The sequence below is a fragment of the Rhinopithecus roxellana genome, chromosome 10 (genome assembly GCF_007565055.1).
Source record: "Rhinopithecus roxellana isolate Shanxi Qingling chromosome 10, ASM756505v1, whole genome shotgun sequence".
Classification (NCBI taxonomy): Eukaryota; Metazoa; Chordata; class Mammalia; order Primates; family Cercopithecidae; genus Rhinopithecus; species Rhinopithecus roxellana.
In genome coordinates, this window is record NC_044558.1 from 115,207,095 (window position 1) to 115,231,990 (window position 24,896).

The 24,896-nt window shown below is 39.6% G+C and overlaps 1 protein-coding gene and 1 long non-coding RNA gene across 14 annotated transcripts in view; one reads left to right on the forward strand and one right to left on the reverse strand.

The window, feature by feature from the left end:
• Positions 1-24,379, forward strand: LOC115900068. The gene is made up of 4 exons (XR_004059740.1): positions 1-57; positions 12,446-12,609; positions 23,753-23,865; positions 24,281-24,379. It is a non-coding gene; the product is annotated as an uncharacterized LOC115900068 (long non-coding RNA).
• LOC104662548 (POC1 centriolar protein homolog B) overlaps positions 1-24,896 on the reverse strand; it is a 138,298-nt gene that overhangs the window by 44,000 nt on the left and 69,402 nt on the right. For 8 of the 13 annotated variants that reach the window (XM_030939773.1, XM_010363579.2, XM_010363575.2 and 5 more), the window contains one exon: positions 21,118-21,195. The exons of the other annotated variants lie outside the window; for them this stretch is intronic. In XM_030939773.1, coding sequence (XP_030795633.1) covers positions 21,118-21,195 — 78 coding nt within the window. The remainder of the gene's footprint in view (positions 1-21,117; positions 21,196-24,896) is intronic. 13 annotated transcript variants of the gene reach the window in all.

Sequence of the window (24,896 nt, forward strand, 5' to 3'; positions counted from 1 at the left end):
ACATGGGTCTGCAGCTACTGAGCTGATCACAAGGACTAAAATGGGAGCACTGTAGAGGTGAGTATGGAAATACAAAGGATTCTCTAAGAAATCTGGACTCATGATCATAGTCTGCATTCCTGATCCTAGACCTCACTCACTGGGGACAAAATATGGATGTCCATGCTCCACAACCATCCTCACACCCAAACAAATAGTTTCTGCTCAAAGGACAGGTTTTAAAAAACAAACAAACAAACAAAAAACATTGCTTCTGCTCTGCCTGCAATGGCTTTCTCTGCCATCCTAGCATGACTGCATCTTTCTTGACCTCCAAATTTCAGCTAAACTGTCACATCTTCAGAAATGTAGTCCCTGCCCTGACCACCCTGCTGAAGCCGGACCTTTCATTCTCTAGCATGGCATCCTGATGCTTTCCTCCATAACTGCCCAGAATTTGTATTTATATATTTGCTGTTTGTCTATTGTCTGTCTCCCTCACTAGATTACTATGTTTACTCTTCTCATCACTGTATCCCTTGGATCATTTCGAGTACTTAGCAGAAGCTTGAATATTTTTGAAAATGTTAACCACTTGTATACAGATTTTTTTTTTTTTGAGTCTCGTTCTGTTGTCCAGGCTGGAATGCAATGGCGCGATCTCAGCTCACTGCAAGCTCTGCCTCCCGGGTTCACACCATTCTCCAGCCTCAGCCTCCCGAGTAGCTGGGACTACAGGTGCCCGCCATCACCTCCAGCTAATTTTTTGTATTTTTAGTAGAGACGGGGTTTCACCATGTTAGCCAGGATGGTCTCGATGTCCTGACCTCGTGATCTGCCCGTCTCGGCCTCCCAAAGTGCTGGGATTACAGGCGTGAGCCACTGTGCCCAACTGTATACAGATTTTATTACTGCTCTCACAGATGGAAACCAAATTATCTATAACCAAGATGGCTTTTTGGAAAAAATATGCATCAGAACATACCTAAGTATGTATATACATGGCCACAAATATTATTAATCATATTGTAATAAGAGCTTCAGCCCTTCTTGGAAAAAGGCCCCAATCTAATTAACAAATCAGTCACTGAACTCTGGAGGTTTGCAGTCAAGGTCGTTAGTATAGAAAGGACAATAGGAAAATTGGCAAAGATGATTTAAGACCATAGACAATCCAAGCAACAAAAGACCTCCAATAGGTTTTCTTGTTTGGGACCAGCAAAAAATACATTACTATCATATCACATATGGAAATGAAAGAAAAAAGGGAAACACATATGGGCAGAGAGAAAAAAGGGTGCCAGCTCTCCATCCTACAACATTAGCCAACTGACATCTCTCTCTGTCTCTCAAAGGTATTGGAACCTAGGTATTAGCAGATTCCTTTCTACCAACCAACCCTGTCTTTACATCCTGTTTGTATAGGAGAAGAGTGAGATGCACAGGGTGGGGAAGGCTCAGTACATTTCATTCATAAACTCTTTTTAAACATGTACAAAGGGAAAAACATGGTGTTTAAGATTCTTGGCTGATAGAAGTCCAGCAAGTGAGTCTGTAGTACCTGCTTCTCTCAGCACATTGAGATACTCTCCTATTTCAAAGGTGCTAATATTCAGTTTTGAATAAATACTTACTGAGCATCTATCTATACATACTACCATACAATGATAAATGTACACATGGTATGATGCCCGCTCTCAAGGATTCTCTGTTGTGATGAGAGAATTCAGACCGGGCAGGGCCTAAATCCCCCACAGTGCCTGGCTCATCTCTGGCATTGCTGAAGGAGCATGAAATAAACAAGCAGACAAAACACAAGCAAAAACATGATTGTAAGACTGCAGAAAAAACAAATGCTTTGGTAATTCATAAAAAGAAGAAATCACATCATGCTCTCATTTCCCACCTCTTACTTCTTTTGCTAACACTGTGTGATACAGTGAAGCAATAGTAATACAATCATTGATTGATCCTACAAATGAGGACCTCCTATGGTAGGCATTAGAGCTACAGCAAAGAACAAGACAGACATGGTTTCCTCCTTCATGGAGCTTACAATACTCTGGGGAAGTACTTTATTAAAAAGGATGGCAGGGCAATCACTACCCTTACGTTCTTCTTTGGATAACCCCATGGTTGCCATCTCGAAGATGGGAAATGCATCCTCATCAAGGGCAAAGAGTGAATCTAAGGGCTGAGAAATCCTTATCTGTATAGGTCAAAAGGGTTCACTTTTCACCTGAACAAATGAAATGGAGTAAAAGATACAGATCTGACTGATGCAAAGAACTATGAAAGTCCTGAGAACTGAATATAAAACATATCACATCCTGGGGACAAATGACTCTTAACAGGTTCTTTAAATACCATGGTTATTTTTAACACATACATCTTCATTTGTCACTTATTTTTGAGGATGAATTTAATGCATCAATGAAAATTGAAAATTTTGGCATGGCCGAACACCTTTTTATTAGAAAATTAACCATTCAACAACATAACCATGGTCCACACATCTAAACTATTATTATTTACATAATTAACAAACGAACATTCAAGATACTGCGGCGCTCAACTACATGTGAAAGTTCATATATTATATCTATTCCCCTTCCTCCTTTCCTTTTCTCTCCTTCTCCTACCACCCTTTCCACCACCCACCCTCTGGGCTGGCGAGTCAGAATTAATCACTAGTGCCATTTCACTCCCACAAGACGTCGTGCCATCAGTAGAGGATTTCTCACTCCTTATGATATTTGTGTTTATATATCGGTATTCCCCATTAGATTATGAACCCCTTGTGTGGGGTCAACAACTTTATCATCTCAGGTGCTTGGCATAGCACATGAGACACAGACAAAGCTCCACATTTGTTGAACTGAATTTAATTGACTGTCCTGCATCAGCTGAACCAATCACAAAAAATTAAATATTAGTAATTTGATAGTATGTGGAGAGAAATATAACCCCCCGAAGTTAAACTAATGCCATTTTCTGCTAAAAATTACAATCTTAAATGCCTTCTCAGAGGTACAGTGAGGGAGCAATGCAAGCATATATTATCCAACTGCAAATCACTGGTAGATTTTTATCCCCTAAAGACATACTTGATAGCTTCTGGCTGAACAACATAAGGATTTTTCTGACAAATGTGAATGCAAAAGTAGGCATTTCACATGTAAAGATAATTAGTGACTTGAACTTTAGATATACATTCAATCAGTTGGTTAAAATAGTTAGTTTTGATTTACGACTAACGTTTCTACTTTGGGTTTAATTCTGTAAGTAGAGAACAAAACAGATAAAAGGCAGAAAAGTATCTAAGCCAAAGCGAGTTTCCCATTATTGAAGGTTCTAAAATAGACTTGGGAAGGTCATTTGTCAGAGATATTGTGAAAGATATACAAACATCAAATCAGGAAATTCAATTGAATGCCTTTTAAAGTCCTTTTTATTCCTGATGTTCTGAGATTTTTAAATCACCACACACACACACACACACACACACACACACACACACACACACGTATAAAACGTCTGCCTGAAATAGACTAGAATAACAACAACAACAAAAAGCCTTTCGCCTGGACAAAAATAAAAGCAAATATTATTTTTCAAAGAAAGAATATATCGTTTATTTTCAATGATAAAATTTAGAGTAGGGATTGGAAACTTCAATAAGCTCTACATAGGATCTAAGATAATGAATACATGCCATCTGTTCAAGCAAAATTATTTTATTTAGCACCTATGTGCCAGGTAAAATTCCAGGTACCAGAGATACAGGACTGTGTTCATTTCCTACGGCTGATGTAACAAATGACCACAAACTTAATGGTTTAAAACAACATAGATCTATCATCTTACAGTATTGGAGATTGCAAGTCCAAAACAAGGGCTTGGATCTTGTTTAACGGGGCTAAAAACAAGGTGTCAGTAAGCTGCATTCCTTCTGAAGGCTCTAGGAGAGAATCCATTACTTGCCTTTCCAGTTTCTAGAGGCTGTCCACATTCCTTAGCCTATGGCTGCATCACTCCAATAACTGTTTCCATTGTTACATCTTCTCTAATTCTCATTAATCCCTCTGTCCCTATAAGGACCCTTGTGATTATATGGGGCCCGGCCAGATAATCCAGGATAACCTCCCCATCTCAAGAGCCTTAACTTGGCCGGGCACGGTGGCTCATGCCTGTAATCCTAGCACTTTGGGAGGCTGAGGTGGGCGGATTGCCTGAGCTCAAGAGTTTGAGACCAGCCTGGGCAACATGGTGAAACCCTGTCTCTACTAAAATACAAAAGAAATTATCCAGGCATGGTGGCATGTGCCTATAGTCCCAGCTACTCAGGAGGCTGAGGCAGGAGAATCCCTTGAACCTGGGAGGCGGAGGTTGTGGTGAGCTGAGATCAAGCCACTGTACTTCCAGCCTGGGCAACACAGTGAGACTCTCTTAAAAAAAAAAAAAAAAGGCTTAACTAATCACATTTGCAAACCCCCTTTGCCATGTAAGGAAACATTTTCATAGATTCTGGGGATGAAGGCATAAACATTTTTGAGGAACAGTTGTTCTGCCTACCTCAAGGAGTGAATAAACAAGAGGCCCTGCTATCGTGGTTATACCCTGGTGGGGACCACATGTAGATATGTGATGTTACGCTAGGCAACAGGGTTAGGAAGAAAAATAAAGCTGAGCAAGGTGCTATGTTATGATGTAGCTACGCTGATGCAATTTTTCATGAAGAAGTGGTAAATAAATTTTGGACATGTTATGTTTGAGATGCCTATTAGACTTTCAAGGGGAACAGTCATTAATACAATTAGAAATATATGATTCTAGATTTCTGTCGAGAGGCTGGGTCTAGAAATACACATTTGAGAGTTACTGGCATATACATCTTTTTATCCATGGGTCTATATCACTAAGAAGGAGCCAAACGAGAGAAGAGTTGCAGAGACTTTAGAAGGCAGGAGCAGGAAAGGTGACTGGTGGCCCTTGAGGTTGAAGACTAGTTGCCCAGGAGTCAAGTGAGGAAAGAGCTTCCAGGAGGAAGAAGTGATCACCAGGATCAAGTGCCACACACGGGTGGACCGAGATGAGTCCTTGGGACCCTGACATGAGTGGAAGAGTGGGGATGAATGCTTGATTGGATAGCACTCAGAAGAATGCAAAGTGAAGAAATAAAGACAGTGAATCTAAGTAACTCTCTCTCTTTTTTTTTTTTTTTTTTTTTTTAAGAAGAACTTTTGCTATAAATGGGAGAAGAGCAATGAGACAGGAGCTGGAAAGGGATGAGGGGCCAAATGAGGTTTTCGTTTATGAAGATGAGAAATATATCACAAATGTGTGCTGATAGAAAGAGCAAGCATAAAGAGAGCACTGATGACACAGGAGAGTGAGGGGATAACTACTCGATAAATGGGCTGGATAGACAGTGGCTGAGTGCCCATGGAGCTTTGTGTAAATAAATTTATGGTGAGACCAGCCAAGATGGTTGTCTAGTGAAATCCAGCCCCTTGGGTGTAGGCGTGCAGGAGCCAGAGAAACAGATTTAACCCAGGTTGGCATTTTTCCAGGTGAGGACGACAGACGAAGAAAGGGACAAGACCATGGATGTAATGATGGACCACAGAATGTAAGTTGGGTAAAGCAGGCCCAGACACAGGGAGTAGGCAGTGTAAAGCAGGAGGCTTGTTGGATGGAGGTCTTTCTGGGGCTGACGAATTACCAAAATGGGAGGACTAGAAGAGTGTTAGCCAAAGAGTGGGAGGCTTTACACTAAGTTTGCCATCAGCACAAAGGACTCAGATAGTCCCAGAGTTCATCTGAGAATCTTGACAAAGAGGATGGCTGCCTGTCAGAAGTGACTCAGAGTGCTGCTCTAAATTTGGTTCGTTTCTTAAGATCAAAAGCCAATGTTGACTAAGGAGTGGATGGATCCATTCGGGAAACAGAAAAAGGAACTGTAGACTCACCCAGATGGGGCTGTCACAGGACCACAACACAGAATTCATTTTCAATTCCTAACATTCTTGAAAACATAGGCTGTTGATCTTGAAGGAAAAAATGACAATTTTCTGTCTTCTGAACAGTGTATTATGTATCCTTGTAGGAACATACTCATTTGATCAAGTCTGATTGACTTAAAAGTATGACTAGGATATAATCAAAAAATGTCATGTGAAATTTTGTCCTCCAAACTACATTTGCTGAGTTAAGACTTGTTTGTGCCTCAGGAGAAAACATACATCTTTTTCTCAAAGAAAGAGCCTTCAGCTTTGGGGATAAGATTTTATAGAGGACTTTGCTTTTTCTTCTTGAGACCTAATTGGAAATTGCATTTGTATCAGAAGACTTGAAAAATATACCATGTAGCTATCAATTGAAATATCTAAATGATTAATTCAGTCACCTTAGAAAAGACAGCTGAGGCTACAAGTCTACTGTCTGCCTTTGTCTTTAATCTTTGTTCTAATCTCTAGAGAAACCTATTAATTTCGAAGTCACTAATGGGTAGTATACAGCTAGGACAAATGGAATCTGTACAAAAATTTCCTTCTATGTTTCACTTATTATATGATTAAGAAAACACAAACCATCAATTCCTCAAAGGAGGATCTACTTTCTAATGCTGTATGCTGATCTAAAAGTGCACTGCACCAGAGATATCTTAATTAATGATAAAAATACTAACCAAAATTATCTGGGAGTAGGGGACAAAATGAGTAACAGGTAGTGATGGAGAATTAGTGCTCTCTCTTCTAATATTAAACTAAAAAGCCTACAAGTGCATGATATTCCTAATACTCCAAATGAACATAACACCAACTTCCTGCATAAAATTTCCTGCAAACTCAAAAGGGAAAACAAGTAGCCATTACTTCTTTTGTGAACTGTGCCATTACACTTCGAAGGGCATTCAGAGTAAGGGATCCATCCTCATTATCTGTTCCATATCAAATTCAACAAGAATCTGTTATACAGCATGCTAAATGAATGGAGAAAAGATCTGTAGTTATCTTTCACACTGTTCAACAAACCCCAAAGAAAAAAAATAAGATATTTTCAGATGTAGTTTTAAAAGGGATAAAAGATTTTCATTTTCAGGCAGCTGAGTGAAAAATGTATTTAATATATATTTTTTAAACTTAGCAGACAAAGATCTATCATCTATTTTAAAAATCTAGTTCCATTGTTTTACTGGATGAAAAATGATTTCCCAACAATAATATAGGAAGCCAATCTAACATCAATTAGATCTATGAAATTAATCAAAAATATTTAACCCTATGATAAAGATTATATAACTGGATACAGTTGAAATACTATGGCATAAAAATCTCCAGGAAGAATGGCATTCTTTTTTTTTTTTTTTTTTTTTTTCTGAGATGGAGTCTCACTTTGTTGCCCAGGCTGGAGTACAGTGGTGCCATCTTGGCTCACTGCAACCTCCGCCTCCTGGGTTCAAGCAATTCTCTTGTCTCAGCCTCCTGAGTAGCTGGGAATACAGGTGCACGCCACCACACCTGGCTAATTTTTGTATTTTCAGTAAAGACGGGGTTTCACCATATTGGTTAGGCTGGTCTGAAACTCCTGACCTCAGGTGATCCACCCGCCTTGGCCTCCCAAAGTGCTGGGACTATAGGTGTGAGCCACCATGCCCAGCCACAACAGCATTCTTAAATTGCTTATGAGTAGAGTATCAAATCCTTCATTATAAATAGCAAAAAATAAGATTCTACGATAACACGATGCAGTTTAAATATATTTCCTCCATATATTTTCATGTGTAAAATCATGTAGGTGTTTTCCTCCTTTCTTGTTTTGCTGGTGGAAGAAACTCAGAAACCAAAGATAATAAAAACAATGGCTACGTTTATATAGAAATATTTTTTCCCTGTAATTACCATGGGGAAAAATAGCCCACCAAAAATAACATTCAAATTTAACCATAAAATTCAAAAATACTTTTCATAGATGCCATAAGTCAAAGAGAATATGAGCTAGATTCTTTTACTTTATAACAGAATGATGAAGAATTATGATAATATATCTTTTCTCAAACACACATATGCGTGTATGTATATGAACATACACACAGATGAGTAAGCAGGAAGTTTTTTGTTTTTTTTTTTTTTTGAGACAGAGTCTCACTCTGTCACCAGGCTAGAGTGTAGTGGCGTGATCTTGGCTCACCACAACCTCCGTCTCCCGGGTTCAAGTGATTCTCCTGCCTCAGCCTCCTGAGTAGCTGGGACTACAGGTGCCCGCCACCTCGCCCGGCTAATCTTTCTATTTTTAGTAGAGGCGGGGTTTCACCATGTTGGCCAGGATGGTCTCAATCTCTTGACCTTGTGATCCGCCCACCTTGGCCTCCTAAAGTGCTGAGATTAAAGGCGTGAGACACCGTGTACGACCGCAGGAAGTTTTTAAAGAGGAAGTCATGACACCACTAAAGCATATCACTAACATTATGACATACTTTATACTAAACAAAACCTGTTATGTTTCATAGCCATTAAACATGATGGGCTTTATCCATTTCAAATTTCAGTCTCAGAATTTACCAAATAACCAGCATGATTCACATAAGCATTCTTTGCTGGGCACAATGGCTCATGCCTGAAATCCCAGCACTTTGGGAGGCCAAGATAGGTGGATCACCTCAGGTCAGGAGTTCGAGACCAGCCTGGCCAACACTGCAAAACCCCATCTTTACTAAAAATACAAAAATTAGCTGGGCTTGGTGGCACATGCCTGTAGTCCCAGGTATTTGGGAGGCTGAGGCAGGAGAATCGCTTGAACCTGGGAGGCAGTGGTTGCAGTGAGCCGAGATCGTTCCACTGTATTCCAGCCTGGGTGATGGAGCAAGACTCAATCTCAAGAAACAAACAAACAAACAAACAAACAAACAAACCCAAAACCAAAAAACCAAATAAGCTTTTAATGATTCCTCTTGATAAATGAGGTGCAATTAATGCAGATCATCTCTTCATCATTATCACTATCACATACTATGGAGCAACAGTTTAGGGGTCACCCTGTGGGACCAAGTGTCCTAATCAATCAAGTCAAGATTCTCAAATCTAGGTTTCTGTACTGGATATTCTACACCCAAGCCCTGTCTCTTCCTGTCCTAATAAACAGTGCCATTATCTAGCCAGCAGCCAAAAATTGGCGAGACATTCTTGACTCTTCCCTCTTCTCCCATGTACAGTCAGTAAACAGAACTTATTGACTCTTTCTCTTCAATACCTCATGAGCCAGTCTGCTCTTCTTCATCCCCTATGCTACTGCACTAGATCAGACAGTTGTCACCTCATGTCTGGATTACTACTGCAACTGCCTCCTAATCTTCCATGCCTCTAGTTTTACCTCCCCCTAACCCCTCCTTTTTCACATCTCCAGAGTAACTGTTCTGAAATCCAAATTTGCTTTTGTCACTCTCCTGGCTAAAAATCCTTCACTGGTTCCCCCAGTGGTCAGGAAGAATCCAAATACCTCCAAAAACCTTCAAAACACATTTGAGTTCACAATTCATCCTCATCTTCTCTCTCTTGTCTCATCTCTTGCTGTCCCTCAACCTCACACAATGCTGAGGCAAACCTGAAATGTCTAGTTTCCTGAATTCACTCCCCTCTCAGAGCTTCTTGCTTTTGTACTTTCTGAGCTCTGTCCTCAATCCTCTTATTATCAGGCAAAGTTTTACAGAATCAGCTCAAGTATCACTCACTTTCGGGAAGCTGTATCTGTAACTTTTCTGTCTTCCACTCAAATTCTCCAAGTACATGTTTGACACCCCCCCTCCCCCCACCATACAGTTTCTTTATTTAAACACTCCACTAATTACTCCCATAGCAATTTAGGCCCATATCATTATTATTGCACTTGCTCTTTCATTTGTACATTCTCATTGCTTGGTATATAACAGGTACTCAATAAATTTACTAAATAAGATTTTAAAAATTGGCCGGGTGCGGTGGCTCACGCCTATAATCCCAGCACTTTGGGAGGCTGTGGTGGGTGGATCACCTGAGGTCAGGAGTTTGAGACCAGTCTGGCCAACATGGTGAAACCCCATCTCTACTAAAAATACAAAAATTAGCCAGGAGTGTTGGTGTGGCCTGCAGTTCCAGCTACTCCAGAGGCTGAGGCAGGAGAATTGCTTGCCTGAACCTGGGAGGCAGAGGTTGCAGTGAGCCGAGATCGTGCCACCGTACTCCAGCCTGGGCGAAAGAGTGAGAAATCATCTCAAAAGAAAAAAACAAAAAAGAGATTTAAAAAATCTATTATAGCTGACTCCTTTTCTCACCCTTCCCTCTACTCACTTTTCTACTCCCTTCATACTGGTTCGCATCTATATTTCTCCATCAAAAAAGCTCTTCAAAAGGTTACCAGTAATCTCCACCAAATTATCAAACATTTTTCAAACTTTCTCTGGACTTTCGACAATGCTGACTCTATTGTCCTCTTGAAACTATCCTCCTTCCTTGGCTGCCATGACACCACACTCTTCGGCTTCCCTGTTACCTACTAGTCCTTTTCTGCCTTCTTTGCAGGCGACTCTTTCATCAGATCATTTTATTAAAATTCCTCAGGGAATAGTCCCAAACCCTCTTCTGATTCTATACTTTCTACTCAGGCAATGGTATCTATGGTTGCCGCTTCAATTACCACATACATGCAGAATACTCACTCATTCTTGTTTCCACTCTAGACCTTTCCTTTAAGCTGCAGCACAGATATGTGTACACAATTGTACGTCTGATAGATACTCCTGGATGTTTCAAAAGAACATCAAACTCAGTATGTCCAAATTGGAACTTGAAATCGCAAATTTGGTCCCCTTAGGAAATCCCCTACTTCAATGAATGGCATGTAATTGTACAAGCTAAAAACCCAGGGATTATCTTTGCTAACCCCCTTCTTACCCCTGCTTACATATCTCTCAAACGAATTCCATTCTCTTGATTTCCACTAAGATGATCCTAATCCCAGCTACCTTCAGTTTTTGTTTGGACTATTGACTTTTTCTTTTAACTGGTTTCCATGTGTCTATTCAGCTGGCAGGAAGCTTGTTTTCAAGCTACAAAGTGCAAAATCATGAAAAGGCCTACATGCCTGATTCCTATGACCCTCTCTAAGCTTGGCTCACATAACACTGTGCCCCACTCCATCTCTGGGCCCCAGACTTTTTACAGGTCCTAAAGTAACACAAGCTCCCCCACAGACACAGCCTTTGTATATATTCTGTCCTCTGCCTAGAACATTCCACGTCTCCCAACCCTTTCACTTCAAATCCTGTTGAGGCTTTAGATCAGCACTTCTCAAACTTTAATGCACACACAAATCACCTGGGGATCTTACTAAAATGCAGGGTCTGATTCAGTAGGTCTGGGGTGGGACCTGCGAATCTGAATTTCTACTAAACTCTTAGGTGATGCTCAAGCAAAATGTCCATGAATCTTATTTTGAGTAGCAAACTTTTATTTTATTTTGTTTTATTTATTTATTTTTTGAGACAGAGTCTCACTCTATTGCCCAGGCTGAAGTGAAGTGGCATGATCTTGGCTCACTGCAACTCTGCCTCCCGGGTTCAAGTGATTCTCCTGCCTCAGTCTCCTGAGTAGCTGGGATTAGTGTGCAACCACGCCTGGCTAATTTTTTGTATTTTTAGTAGAGATGGTGTTTTGCGATTTGGCCAGGCTGGTCTTAAACTCCTGACCTCAGGTGATCCACCTGCCTCAGCCTCGCAAAGTGCTGGGATTACAGGTGTAAGCCACCATGCCCGGCCTTGAGTAGCAAGGTTTTAGATCTCAGCTCAAATACCTTTTCCAGGAAAACTCTCTCTGATCCCACACATTACTGCCTTCAATTCATACTTTCACTATACTAACATTCATACGTTCACAATTTTTGCTTACTGTTATAACCCACATGCATTTCCCATCCCCAGCTCCTACCTAGTGTCTGACATGTTCATTTTTGTGAAATGAATGAACAATGTCCATTGAATCTGACTTAAGCTGAGTCATTTCCTTTCATGATGCTAACACCACAAGATGCACTACCCTAAATTCAGCTCCCATGGAAATCCAGCTCAGTCTTTGGTTAGTACACCAAAAAATTTTCTGTTTCTGCCACTCATTTGGGGTCTGCAGAGATATGGACAGAAGAGTAATTGATTCCACATGTACTGGGCTTTCCACTCTAACAAGCTATTTGACCCCAGTTTTCACATATCTACCACTATACCAGATTCTCCTGTGCCAGGTACATAAAAGGTTGAGGAAAACAGGGGAATCCTAGTTACTATGGTCAGCTCCAAATATGCTACCTTGGTGTGAGGAATGGCTTGGGGAAGGATGAAGGCAGGAAGAAAAGAGTCAAATTTTTAGTATATTCTCATTTTTTTCCCATTCAGAAAAAAACAGCTTAAATTCTCTTAAAATTCATTTCTCCTACTCAGGAAAAACATTTTCAGCCTGATCAATATGAAGAAACCCAATGTCTACTAAAAATACAAAATTAGAGGAGAGTAGGTTCCAAGATGGCCAAATAGGAATAGCTCCAGTCTAGAGCACCCAGCGTGAGTAACACAGAAGACGGGTGATTTCTGCATTGCCAACTGAGGTACCGGGTTCATCTCACTGGGGCCTGTCAGACAGTGGGTGTAGCCCACGGAGTATGAGCCAAAGCAGGGCGGGGCATCACCTTACCCAGGAAGCACAAGCGGTTGGGGAATTCCCTTTCCTAGCCAAGGGAAGCTGTGACAGGTGGTACCTGGAAAATTGGGATACTCCCACCCTAATACTGCGCTTTTCCAATGGTCTTAGCAAATGGCACAACAGGAGATTATATCCTGTGCCTGGCTCGGAGGGTCCCACGCCCACAAAGCCTTGCTCACTGCTAGCACAGCAGTCTGAGATCAAACTGCAAGGCAGCAGCGAGGCTGCCATTGCTGAGGCTTGAGTAGGTAAACAAAGCGACTGGGAAGCTCGAACAGGGTGGAGCCCACCACAGCTCAAGGAGGCCTGCCTGCCTCTGTAGACTCCACCTCTGGGGGCAGGACGTAGTTGAACAAAAGGCAGCAGAAACTTCTGCAGACATCCCTGTCTGACAGCTTTGAAAAGAGTAGTGGTTGTCCCAGCACAGAGTTTGAGATCTGAGAATGGACAGACTGCCCCCTCAAGTGGGTCCCTGACCCCCAAGTAGCCTAACTGGGAGGCACCTCCCAACTGGTGGCTGTCTGACACCTCATACAGCCAGGTGCCCCTCTGAGATGAAGCTTCCAGAGGAAGGATCAGGGAGCAACATTTGCCATTCTACAGTATTTGCTGTTCTGCAGCCTCCACTGGTGATACCCAGGCAAACAGGGTTTGGAGTGGACCTCTAGCAAACTCCAACAGACCTGCAGCTGAGGGTCCTGACTGTTAGAAGGAAAACTGACAAACAGAAAGGACATCCACACCAAAACCCTATCTATACATCACCATCATCAAAGACCAAAGGTAGATAAAACCACAAAGATGGGGAGAAACCAGAGCAGAAAAACTGAAAATTGTAAAAATCAGAGCGCCTCTTCTCCTCCAAAGTAATGCAGCTCCTCACCAGCAACGGAAAAAAGCTGGACAGAGAATGACTTTGATGAGTTGAGAGAAGAAGGCTTCAGACGATCAGTAATAACAAACTTCTCTGAGCTAAAGGAGGGCATTCAAACCCATCGTAAAGAAGCTAAAAACCTTAAAAAAACATTAGACGAATGGCCAACTAGAATAAACAGCATAGGGAAGACCTTAAATGACCTGATGGAGCTGAAAACCATGGCACGAAAACGTGATGCACACACAAGCTTCAGTAGCTGATTCGATCAAGTGGAAGAAAGGGTATCAGTGATTGATGATCAAATGAATGAAATTAAGCAAGAAGAGAAGTTTAGAGAAAAAAGAGCAAAAAGAAATGAACAAAGCCTCCAAGAAATATGGGACTATGTGAAAAGACCAAATCTACGTCTGACTGGTGTACCTGAAAGTGATGGGGAGAATGGAACCAAGTTGGAAAACACTCTCCAGGATATTATCCAGGAAAACTTCCCCAACCTAGCAAGGCAGGCCAACATTCGAATTCAGGAAATACAGAGAATGCCACAAAGATACTCCTTGAGAAGACCAACTCCAAGACACATAATTGTCAGATTCACCAAAGTTGAAATGAAGGAAAAAATGTTAAGAGCAGCCAGAGAGAAAGGTTGGGTTACCCACAAAGGGAAGCCCATCAGACTAACAGTGGATCTCTCGGCAGAAACTCTACAAGCCAGAAGAAAGTGGGGGCCAATATTCAACATTCTTAAAGAAAGGAATTTTCAATCCAGAATTTCATATCCAGCCAAACTAAATTTCATAAGTGAAGGAGAAATAAAATCGTTTACAGACAAGCAAATGCTGGGAGATTTCGTCACCACAAGGCCTGCCTTACAAGAGCTCCTGAAGGAAGCACTAAACATGGAAAGGAATAACTGGTACCAGCCACTGCAAAAACATGCCAAATTGTAAAGACCATCGATGCTAGGAAGAAACTGCAGCAACTAACGAGCAAAATAACCAGCTAACATCATAATGACAGGATGAAATTCACACATAACAATATTAACCTTAAATGTAAATGGGCTAAATGCTCCAATTAAAAGACACAGACCGGCAAATTGGATAAAGAGTCAAGACCCATCAGTGTGCTGTATTCAGGAGACCCATCTCACGTGCAGAGACACACATAGGCTCAAAATAAAGGGATGGAGGGAGATCTACCAAGCAAATGGGAAACAAAACAAAAAAAAAAAAGCAGGGGTTGCAATCCTAGTCTCTGATAAAACAGACTTTAAACCAACACAGATCAAAAGAGACAAAGAAGGCCATTACATAGTGGTAAAGGGATCAATTCAACAACAAGAGCTAACTATCCTAAATATATATACACCCAATACAGCAGCACCCATATACATAAAGCAAGTCCTTAGAAAGCTACAAAGAGACTTAGACTCCCACACAATAATAATGTGAGATTTTTTTTTTTTTTTTTTTTTTTTTTGAGGAGGAGTCTCGCTCTGTCGCCCAGGCTGGAGTGCACTGGCGTGATCTCGGCTCACTGCAAGCTTCACCTCCCGGGTTCCCGCCATTCTCCCGCCTCAGCCTCCGAGTAGCTGGGACTACAGGCGCCCGCCACCTCGCCCGGCTAGTTTTTTGTATTTTTAGTAGAGACGGGGTTTCACCGTGTTAGCCAGGAGGGTCTCGATCTCCTGACCTCGTGATCCACACGCCTCGGCCTCCCAAAGTGCTGGGATTACAGGCTTGAGCCACCACGCCCGGCCAATAATGTGAGATTTTAACACCTCACTGTCAACATCAGACAGATCAGTGAGACAGAAAGTTAACTAGGATATCCAGGAATTGAACTCAGCTCTGCACCAAGCAGACCTAATAGAGATCTACAGAACTCTCCACTCCAAATCAACAGAATATACATTCTTCTCAGCACCACATCGCACTTGTTCCGAAATTGACCACGTAGTTGGAAGTAAAGCAAATGTAAAAGAACAGAAATTATCACAAATTATCTCTCAGATCACAGTGCAATCAAACTAGAACTCAGGATTAAGAAACTCACTCAAAACCGCTCAACTACATGGAAACTGAACAACCTGCTCCTGAATGACTACTGGGTACATAACAAAATGAAGGCAGAAATAAAGATGTTCTCTGAAACCAATGAGAACAAAGACACAGCATACCAGAATCTCTTGGACACATTTAAAGCAGTGTGTAGAGGGAAATTTATAGCACTAAATGCCCACAAGAGAAAGCAGGAAAGATCTAAAACTGATACCCTAATATCACAATTAAAAGAACTAGAGAAGCAAGAGCAAACACATTCAAAAGCGAGCAGAAGGCAAGAAATAACTAAGATCAGAGCAGAACTGAAGGAGATAGAGACACAAAAAACCCTTCAAAAAATCAATGAATCCAGGAGCTGGTTTTTTGAAAAGCTCAACAAAACTGATTGACCACTAGCAACACTAATAAAGAAGAAAAGAGAGAAGAATCAAATAGACACAATAAAAAATAACAAAGGGGATATCACCACTGATCCCACAGAAATACAAACTACCATCAGAGAATAATATAAACACCTCTATGCAAATAAACTAGAAAATCTAGAAGAAATGGATAAATTCCTTGACACATACACCCTCCCAAGACTAAACCAGGAAGAAGTTGAATCCCTGAACTTGAGGCTCTGAACTTGCAATAATTAAGAGCCTACCAACCAAAAAAGTCCAGGACCAGATGGATTCACAGCTGAATTCCACCTGGGTTACAAAGAGGAGCTGGTACCATTTCTTCTGAAACTATTCCAATGAATAGAAAATGAGGGAATCCTCCCTAACTCATTTTATAAGGCCAGCATAATTTTGATACCAAACCTGGCAGACACAACAAAAAAAGAAGAATTTTAGACCAATCTCCCTGAGCAGCATCGATGCAAGAATCCTCAATAAAATACTGGCAAACTGAATCCAGCAGCACATCAAAAAGCTTATCCACTGTGATCAAGTAGGTTTCATCCCTGGGATGCAAGGCTGGTTCAACATACGCAAATCAATAAACGTAATTCAGCATATAAACAGAACCAAAGACAAAAACCACATGATTATCTCAATAGATGCAGAAAAGGCCTTTGACAACATTCAACAGCCCTTCAGGCTAAAAACTCTCAATAAACTAGGTATTGATGGGACGTATCTCAAAATAATAAGAGCTATTTATGACCAACGCACAGCCAGTATCATACTGAATGGGCAAAAACTGGAAGCATTCCCTTTGAAAACTGGCACAAGACAGGGATGCCCTCTCTCACCACTCCTATTCAACATAGTGTTGGAAGTTCTGGCCAGCGCAATCAGGCAGGAGAAAGAAATAAAGGGTATTCAGTTAGGAAAAGAGGAAGTCAAATTGTCCCTGTTTGCAGATGACATGATTGTATATTTAGAAAACCCCATCATCTCAGCCCCAAATCTCCTTAAGCTGAGAAGCAGCTTCAGCAAAGTCTCATGATACAAAATCAATGTGCAAAAATCACAAGCATTCCTATACACCAATAACAGACAAACAGAGAGCCAAATCATGGATGAATTCCCATTCACAATTGCTTCAAAGAGAATAAAATACCTAGGAATACAACTTACAAGGGATGTGAAGGACTTCTTCAAGGAGAAGTACAAACCACTGCTCAACGAAATAAAAGAGGACACATACAAATGGAAGAACATTTCATGCTCATGGATAGGAAGAATCAATGTTGTGAAAATGGCCATACTGCCCAAGGTAATTTATAGATTCAATGCCATCCCCATCAAGCTACCAATGGCTTTCTTCACAGAATTGGAAAAAACTACCTTAAAGTTCATATTGAGCCAAAAAAGAGCCCACGTTGCCAAGGCAATCTTAAGCCAAAATAACAAAGCTGGAGGCATCATGCTACCTGACTTCAAACTATACTACAAGGCTACAGTAACCAAAACAGCATGGTCCTGGTACCAAAACGGAGATATAGACCAATGGAACAGAACAGAGCTCTCAAAAATAATAACACACATCTACAACCATCTGATCTTTGACAAATCTGACAAAAAAAAGAAATGGGGAAAGGACTCCCTATTTAATACATGGTGCTGGGAAAACTGGCTAGTCATATGTAGAAAGCTGAAACTGGATCTCTTCTTTATATCTTATACAAAAATTATTTCAAGATGGATTAAAGACTTAAATGTTAGACCTAAAACCATAAAAACCCTAGAAGAAAGCCTAGGCAATACCATTCAGGACATAGGCATGGGCAAGGACTTCATGACTAAAACACCAAAAGCAATAGCAACAAAAGCCAAAATTGACAAGTTGGATCTAATTAAACTAAAGAACTTCTGCACAGCAAAAGAAACTACCATCAGAGTGAACAGGCAACCTACAGAATGGGAGAAAATTTTTACAATCTACCCATCTGACAAAGGGCTAATATACATAATCTACAAAGAAACAAATTTACAAGAAAAAAATCAAACAATCGCATCAAAAAGTGGGCAAAGGATATGAACAGACACTTCTCAAAAGAAGACATTTATGCAGCCAACAGACACATGAAAAAAATGCCCATCATCACTGGCCATCAGAGAAATGCAAATCAAAACCACAATGAGATACCATCTTACACCAGTTAGAATGGCGATCATTAAAAAGTCAGGAAACAACAGGTGCTGGAGAGGATGTGGAGAAACAGGAACACTTTTACACTGTTGGTGGGACTGTAAACTAGCTCAACCATTGTGGAAGACAGTGTGGCGATTCCTCAAGGATCTAGAACCAGAAATACCATTTGACCAACCATCCCACTACTGGGTATATACCCAAAGGATTATAAATCATGCTGCTATAAAGACACATGCACACATATGTTTATTGTAGCACTATTCACAATAGCAAAGACTTGGAACCAACCCAAATGTCCATCAATGACAGACTGGATTAAGAAAATGTGGCACATATACACCATGGAGTACTATGCAGCCATAAAAGAGGATGAGTTCATGTCCTTTGTAGGGACATGGATGAAGCTGGAAACCATCATTCTCAGCAAGCTATCACAAGGACAGAAAACCAAACACTGTATGTTCTCACTCATAGGTGGGAATTGAACAATGAGAACACTTGAACACAGAGTGGGGAACATCACACACTGGGGCCTGTCGTGGGATGGGGGGAAGGGGGAGGGATAGCATTAGGAGATATATCTAATGTAAATGATGAGTTAATGGGTGCAGCACACCAACATGGCACACATATACACATGTAACAAATCTGTATGTTGTACACAGGTACCCTAGAACTTAAAGTGTAATGATAATAATAAAAAAAGAAAAACATTTTGACTAACAATCTATAGGAAAGATTATATAAATTAATTGCTGGATGAAACAGCCAAAACATGTGCATGAAATAGGTTGTAGTAGGGAAACATAATGGAAGAGCTCAATTGCAAAAAACATATGACAGGCAGAAGCAATGCCACTGTTGCCAGGAGAACTGCCTGGAAAGGGTGCCAAGGCAAAAACTAAAAATAAACAAAACATATTCACAAACATACTCATAGTTGGGGATATAAACCCCGTGATTAACGTTTTCCTTGATGAATAAATACATAAAAATAGTCATAGCACTTTGTAGGATAAATGAATAGATCTTAACACTTAACTAAATATTAACAATATAATGTCTTAGAGAAAACTGCTGCTCTCTAAATCAAAAGTTTTCAATACATTTAAGGTAAGCAGTAGTTTATCCTTAAAATCAAAATTATTTTTCTCAATTCTAACTATTTGGTAAACTTATCAATATATTCAATTGAAAAAATGGTAACTTAAAAATAATATGACATGGTTGAAGTTTCTCATGTGATCCTTTGATACACAGTGCCCAAAATGTAAGACAGCCATATGTTTATTATATTACATATTTCATAGAACACTGAAATATATAAGTGATTTCTAGAAAAGGAAAGAACAAAATAATTTCTAAAATAGTGTACATATCTTGAATTTTTTCAGTAATTTTACTGTGTACAGAACTGTACAAAAAGTACTCAAAATTTTCTAAAAAAGTACAAATCCGAGAGAGCATATTTCTTAGTCAAATTATTCAAATTTCAACTGATTTTCCAAAGCATACAATTGTGTTTGCTTCGGCTTAATGATGCATTTCCAGTTCTATTTACAATAAGGAATTATTTTAAATATTTATCATCTTGAAACTTTATTAAATTGCTATCCCCAAAATGCATAGTTCTGAATTAAGAATAATATTTACTCAGCATGGTACTTTACCTGATGTTAGATGTCATTTAAAATAAATTTATTTTATATATTATCAACCTTAGAGAATGGACCAAGTAGGGCTTTTCTGAACCTGAAGCTTCAAGCAGAAGTGTCCAAGTAAATAGCAAAATTCCTTTGAAAATTCTACCTCTGGGGACAAGGTGTTAATACTACAACATATACAGCTCTATGATATAGTCAATCCAAGAGAGGCAAACTGAGTCTGAGGAGCCCTGAACATGGAGCTACTGGACCTCCTGGAACTATAGATAACGCATGACCTGAGGAACATTAAGAGTGAGAGAGAGAGAGAAACTGGAAGACATGGCCTGGATTCTGCACACAGTCACACAGTTTGTATCACAGACTTGGGCTTTCTTCTGAGCCTTGCCCCCAAGATTTCCAACCCGACTAACTGAGGATATTTACCAGGAAAGCATAGCTGTGTTTAAAAATAAAAGTCAGGATGGGCATGGTGGTTCATGCCTGTAATCTCAGTACTTTGGGAGGCTGAAGCTGGAGGATGGCTTGAGCCCAGGAGTTAGAGACAAACCTGGACAACATGGCAAGACCTCGTCTCCATTTTAAAAAACAAACAAACAAACAAACAAAACCCAACCAGCCAACCAAATGACAGCAACAAAAGGCCAATTAAAAACAGAATTCACTTTATAAAAATCACCCTAACCAAATTTGATACAAACTGATGTTCTCATCTATTCCAAAATAAAATAATACCTGCACACAACAGAACAGCAAAAACACCATCAAAGGAAATTTCTGCATACACAGTTCTTACTGCTGAGAACATCCTTTTTCAACAAACAGACAAAAACTAAAAATTAGTGACAGGGCAGAAGTGAGAACCTGGGGAGAGCAGTCAGAGAATAGTAACAAAGCCCTGCCAAGGGAGGTAAAGCCATTACATCATTATGAAAGAGATTTAAAGACATGACAGATCAAATAATTATTCGTATCAGGAAGCTATATCCACACAATTACGCTTGAACAACCTATGATGAGAACGCCATATGGCACACCTTCTGGATAAACAGTAAGAGACAAGTGTGTCTTAAACACAATTCTTCCTGATGAGCATTCTAACACTAAGTTAAGGACTTGTGTGTGCTGAAGTGTGGTGTGTGCCAAGGATTTATGCACTTGGCAAGTAGGAATAGGCAATGCCTAAATTCCCAAAGTAGCCTTCACAACCAGTTACTTACAAGCATTGGTTGACTCAAGGGCCTATTTCTCCACCCGCTCCCAAACTGGAGGTCTTCAGTACTTTCCATTTTTTTCCCCTGCAACCAGAGATATGCATTAGGTCTCCTTGGCTACTACACAATGGTGAAAAATATTTACTTAAGTTAAATCATACTGACCACAAGGAATCTAAAACCAGGATTCAAAGTGGTAAGGCCTGTAGTCTGTGTGTCTAAACATCTGGAAGGCAGGTTGCTGCTGGTGTTCAGACTGTCCTCTGAGGTTAGTTCAATCAGAGCCTTGCTTGCCCCCATCATTTCCTGGCTGTGTATCTTTGGGGAAGTTACCTAACCCCTTTAAGGCTAATTTACAGAATGCAAGAATCTACATGCATGCTTAGTAATGAGGTAAAATGTTTAGTAGCATGTGAAAAATGGTGGCTATTTTTATGGGAACCACAGGCATGTAAATGAGAGTGCTCCTGAATTGATTTACTGAAACACTGAGGTAACACATTTGTAAATTAGTTACATTTAACCATTCCACATGTATATATACTTTAAAACATCATGTTATACATAAGAAATACATACAATTTTATCTGCCAATTAAACAATAAATAAATGAAAGAAAAAAGGAGGAAAAATTCCCTGAATATAATACTACATTCCCAGATAAGCAACTCAAATTGGCAAGTTGGCAATTCTCAAATTATTTTATAAATCTAGTGCAATGGTAATCAACATTCCAATGGCATGGTTTTTTGAAACAGACAGAATAATTTTAAAATTCATATGGATAAGTAATAGGCAAGAAGACCCAGGAAAGTTTTGAAGGAAAAAACTGTGCATTATATAATAAAGAAATATTCTAAATCTACAATAATTAAAAAGGTATGATAATGGATCAAGAGCAAACAGATGATAATGGACCAAGAACAAATAGATCAAGAACAGATCAATAAGACAGAAGAGAAAGTCTCCAAAGAGACACAAGTTCACATGAATTTAATGTTTAAAGAAGGTTATTCAAATCAGTGAAACAATACAAATTGAGGATACTTTTTAACTATAAATCTGTACCTCATAACTAAATTAATACATCTGGATTTTAAGGTTTTATCATTAAAAATAAAACCTCAAGAAGAGTAGCTAAGATGTTTGGGGATTGATGAGGGAATTTCTTTGCATAGAATCCAAACAACAAAAAATAGTTTTCAAAAAGGTAATGCAGCTAAACCTATCAAATATCAGAAACTAAATTCAAGGAGAAATGAGGAAAAAGGAAAACATATTTGTAGCACGTGGCAAGAGGTCAATCTTCTTTTTTTAATTTTCTTTTTTTTGAGATGGAGTCTTGCACTGACACCTGGGCTGGAGTGCAAGTGGCACGATTTTGGCTCACTGCAACCTCTCTCTCTAGGGTTCAAGCAATTCTCCTGCCTTAGTCTCCCAAGTAGCTGGGATTGCAGGCAGCCACCACCATGCCCAGCTAACTTTTATATTTTTAGTAGAGACAGGGTTTCACCATCTTGGCCAGGCTGGTCTCAGACTCCTGATCTTGTGATTTGCCTGCCTCGGCTTCCCAAAGGGTTGGGATTAGAGGCGTGAGCCACTGCGCCCTGCCCGAGGTCAATCTTCTTAACTAAAATTACCTAAGGATCAATTTAAAAATGAACAATAGGAGAATGGGCAAAACACACAAATATGCAATCTTCAGAAATACAAATAAACAGTAATCATGAACATGTCAAAACTCACAAGTCACTAAAAAATGAAATAAACTTGATAACATCTTTTGCTTATTAAGCTGTTTTAAGGCTTTTATCATTTTAAATAATTAAAAATAAATAGAAAACCTTTAAAGGTTTTTGTCATGTTGATGTTGTTATTACAAACAATGTTGGAATAGGCATCCTTGAATAGAAATCTTTGTTTGTATATATTATCATTTCTTTAGGATGATTTACTATGTATCACTCAGGGTTCAGCAGAAAAACAGAAAGTACAGCCATTATTTTAACAGAGAGAATTTAATATAGGGAACTGGTTAAACAGATTTCTAAGTCTGTAAATGCTAAAAGGGAGCTCTGAGGTTAGCAGAGATATTAAATGTATGAAACTAGCTCCCTAGAATTGGGGAACAAAGGCAAGAGATTGGATTATTAGAAACTAGACACTCCAGAGGTCCCTTGCTGAGAGCTGAGATGGTTTGTTCACAAGGAGAAAAGAGGAATGTTCATTAAAAAGACATTCTGAAAAGGAAAAGGAAATGCCTGGCATTCCTTCTCCATCTCCCCTTCAACTTAAAACAAACAGCTCTATGTGCTTCAGAAAAATAATCCAAATAGATACATTAAAAGTATGAGAATTTTGCCACCATAAATACTAAGGCCCACCAAAATTTTGCAGTGCTTTGGAAAGTAGGTTAAAAAGTACATATGATATAAAATATGAGCTTTGTAGTGGCCATCATTATCCTGAGTAAAAGAAAAACAAAATACTCTAGGAATTAAGACAAAAAATAGAAAATCAAATTATACTAAAAAAAAACTTCCATTGTAAAAGTCAATTGAAGTCAATTTGACATTTAAGTGATGGGTTGGTTGGTTGGTTGGTTGGTTGACTGAAAGCAACAATTTTATTTATGTTTCAGTATGTATGATTGTGTGGCCTGACAATCTCAGAAAGTAAATGCAAAGAAATTGAAAGACACGGAAAGACTAGGCCAGGACCAGCACTGGCCTTAATAGCCAGTTCACTGAGATGGTGAGGTTCTAAATCTTTAGAAGCCCTAATATATTTTACATAGTTTGACAGCGTAAAGCAGGAAGAACTGACTGAAAAATATGTGTTAGCAGACTTGCTGACTACTTTCACCAAATAATAATTAACTGTCAAGTGGCAAAATAAAGGAGCAAAGCCAATAGCTTTACTATCTCTGCAGCACCAAATAACTCAAAACCAGATGGGTATACATGTACAGAACAGCTGAAAGCTAAGTTCGCTATTTTCCGTGAAACTCCGACAGCCCCACAAATGGCATTTAGCTCCATAGTAAACCATCCTCTAGGTCAGCAGGAAGCTCATTATGGGCTGACAGTCCAGGAGACAAGCACTTTTCAGGGAGCTACCATAGTAATTTCCTGTGTGAAAAGCTCACTGCTGTTCTTGCATTCCTCAGGGTGCATTTCTTCTCATCTCAGAGGATGTTTCTCTTCCACAGGAAGAGGAAGGAACCAGTTGTTACTGGATGTGTGGGCTGAGAGCTGTCGGGCATTTTCAGCGTGCCTCGGTCTCAGCTGTGGGAACTGGGGATGCAGCTTAGATTTCCAGGCCTGGGACAGTCAATATTACTGCAGTAGTCTCGGGCGTCACAGTTTAGAAATACAGTATCTCAGGAAGTTGGAAGGCAGAAATAATACCTGGAACACCTCCAGTTCCCAGAAACGTGCTAATTTTCTAAGGGAAATTCTAAAAAGTTTTTATTGGGCTCCCAAATAGCATGATTTATAAATCCTTTTGTAAAGTTTTCTTTTTTTTTTTTTCTGTCTTCACATTTTGTATGGCAAAGTTCAAGTCCTAAATCACGTTTGTCAGTAGAAATAAGGACAAGTTTCACTGCATGAAGTATTCTTTAACTAGGACTATTTTAAAAAACTTAAAGAGTATCAAATTTTTGGTAAATTAATTAATATGTTTTCTTTCCCTGTGACTTTGAAACTTAAAGAGAAAGAAGGTCAAATTAGTATATTTCTCAGTATATCTTAATAAAAAAATTGGGATTTAGTGATTATTAC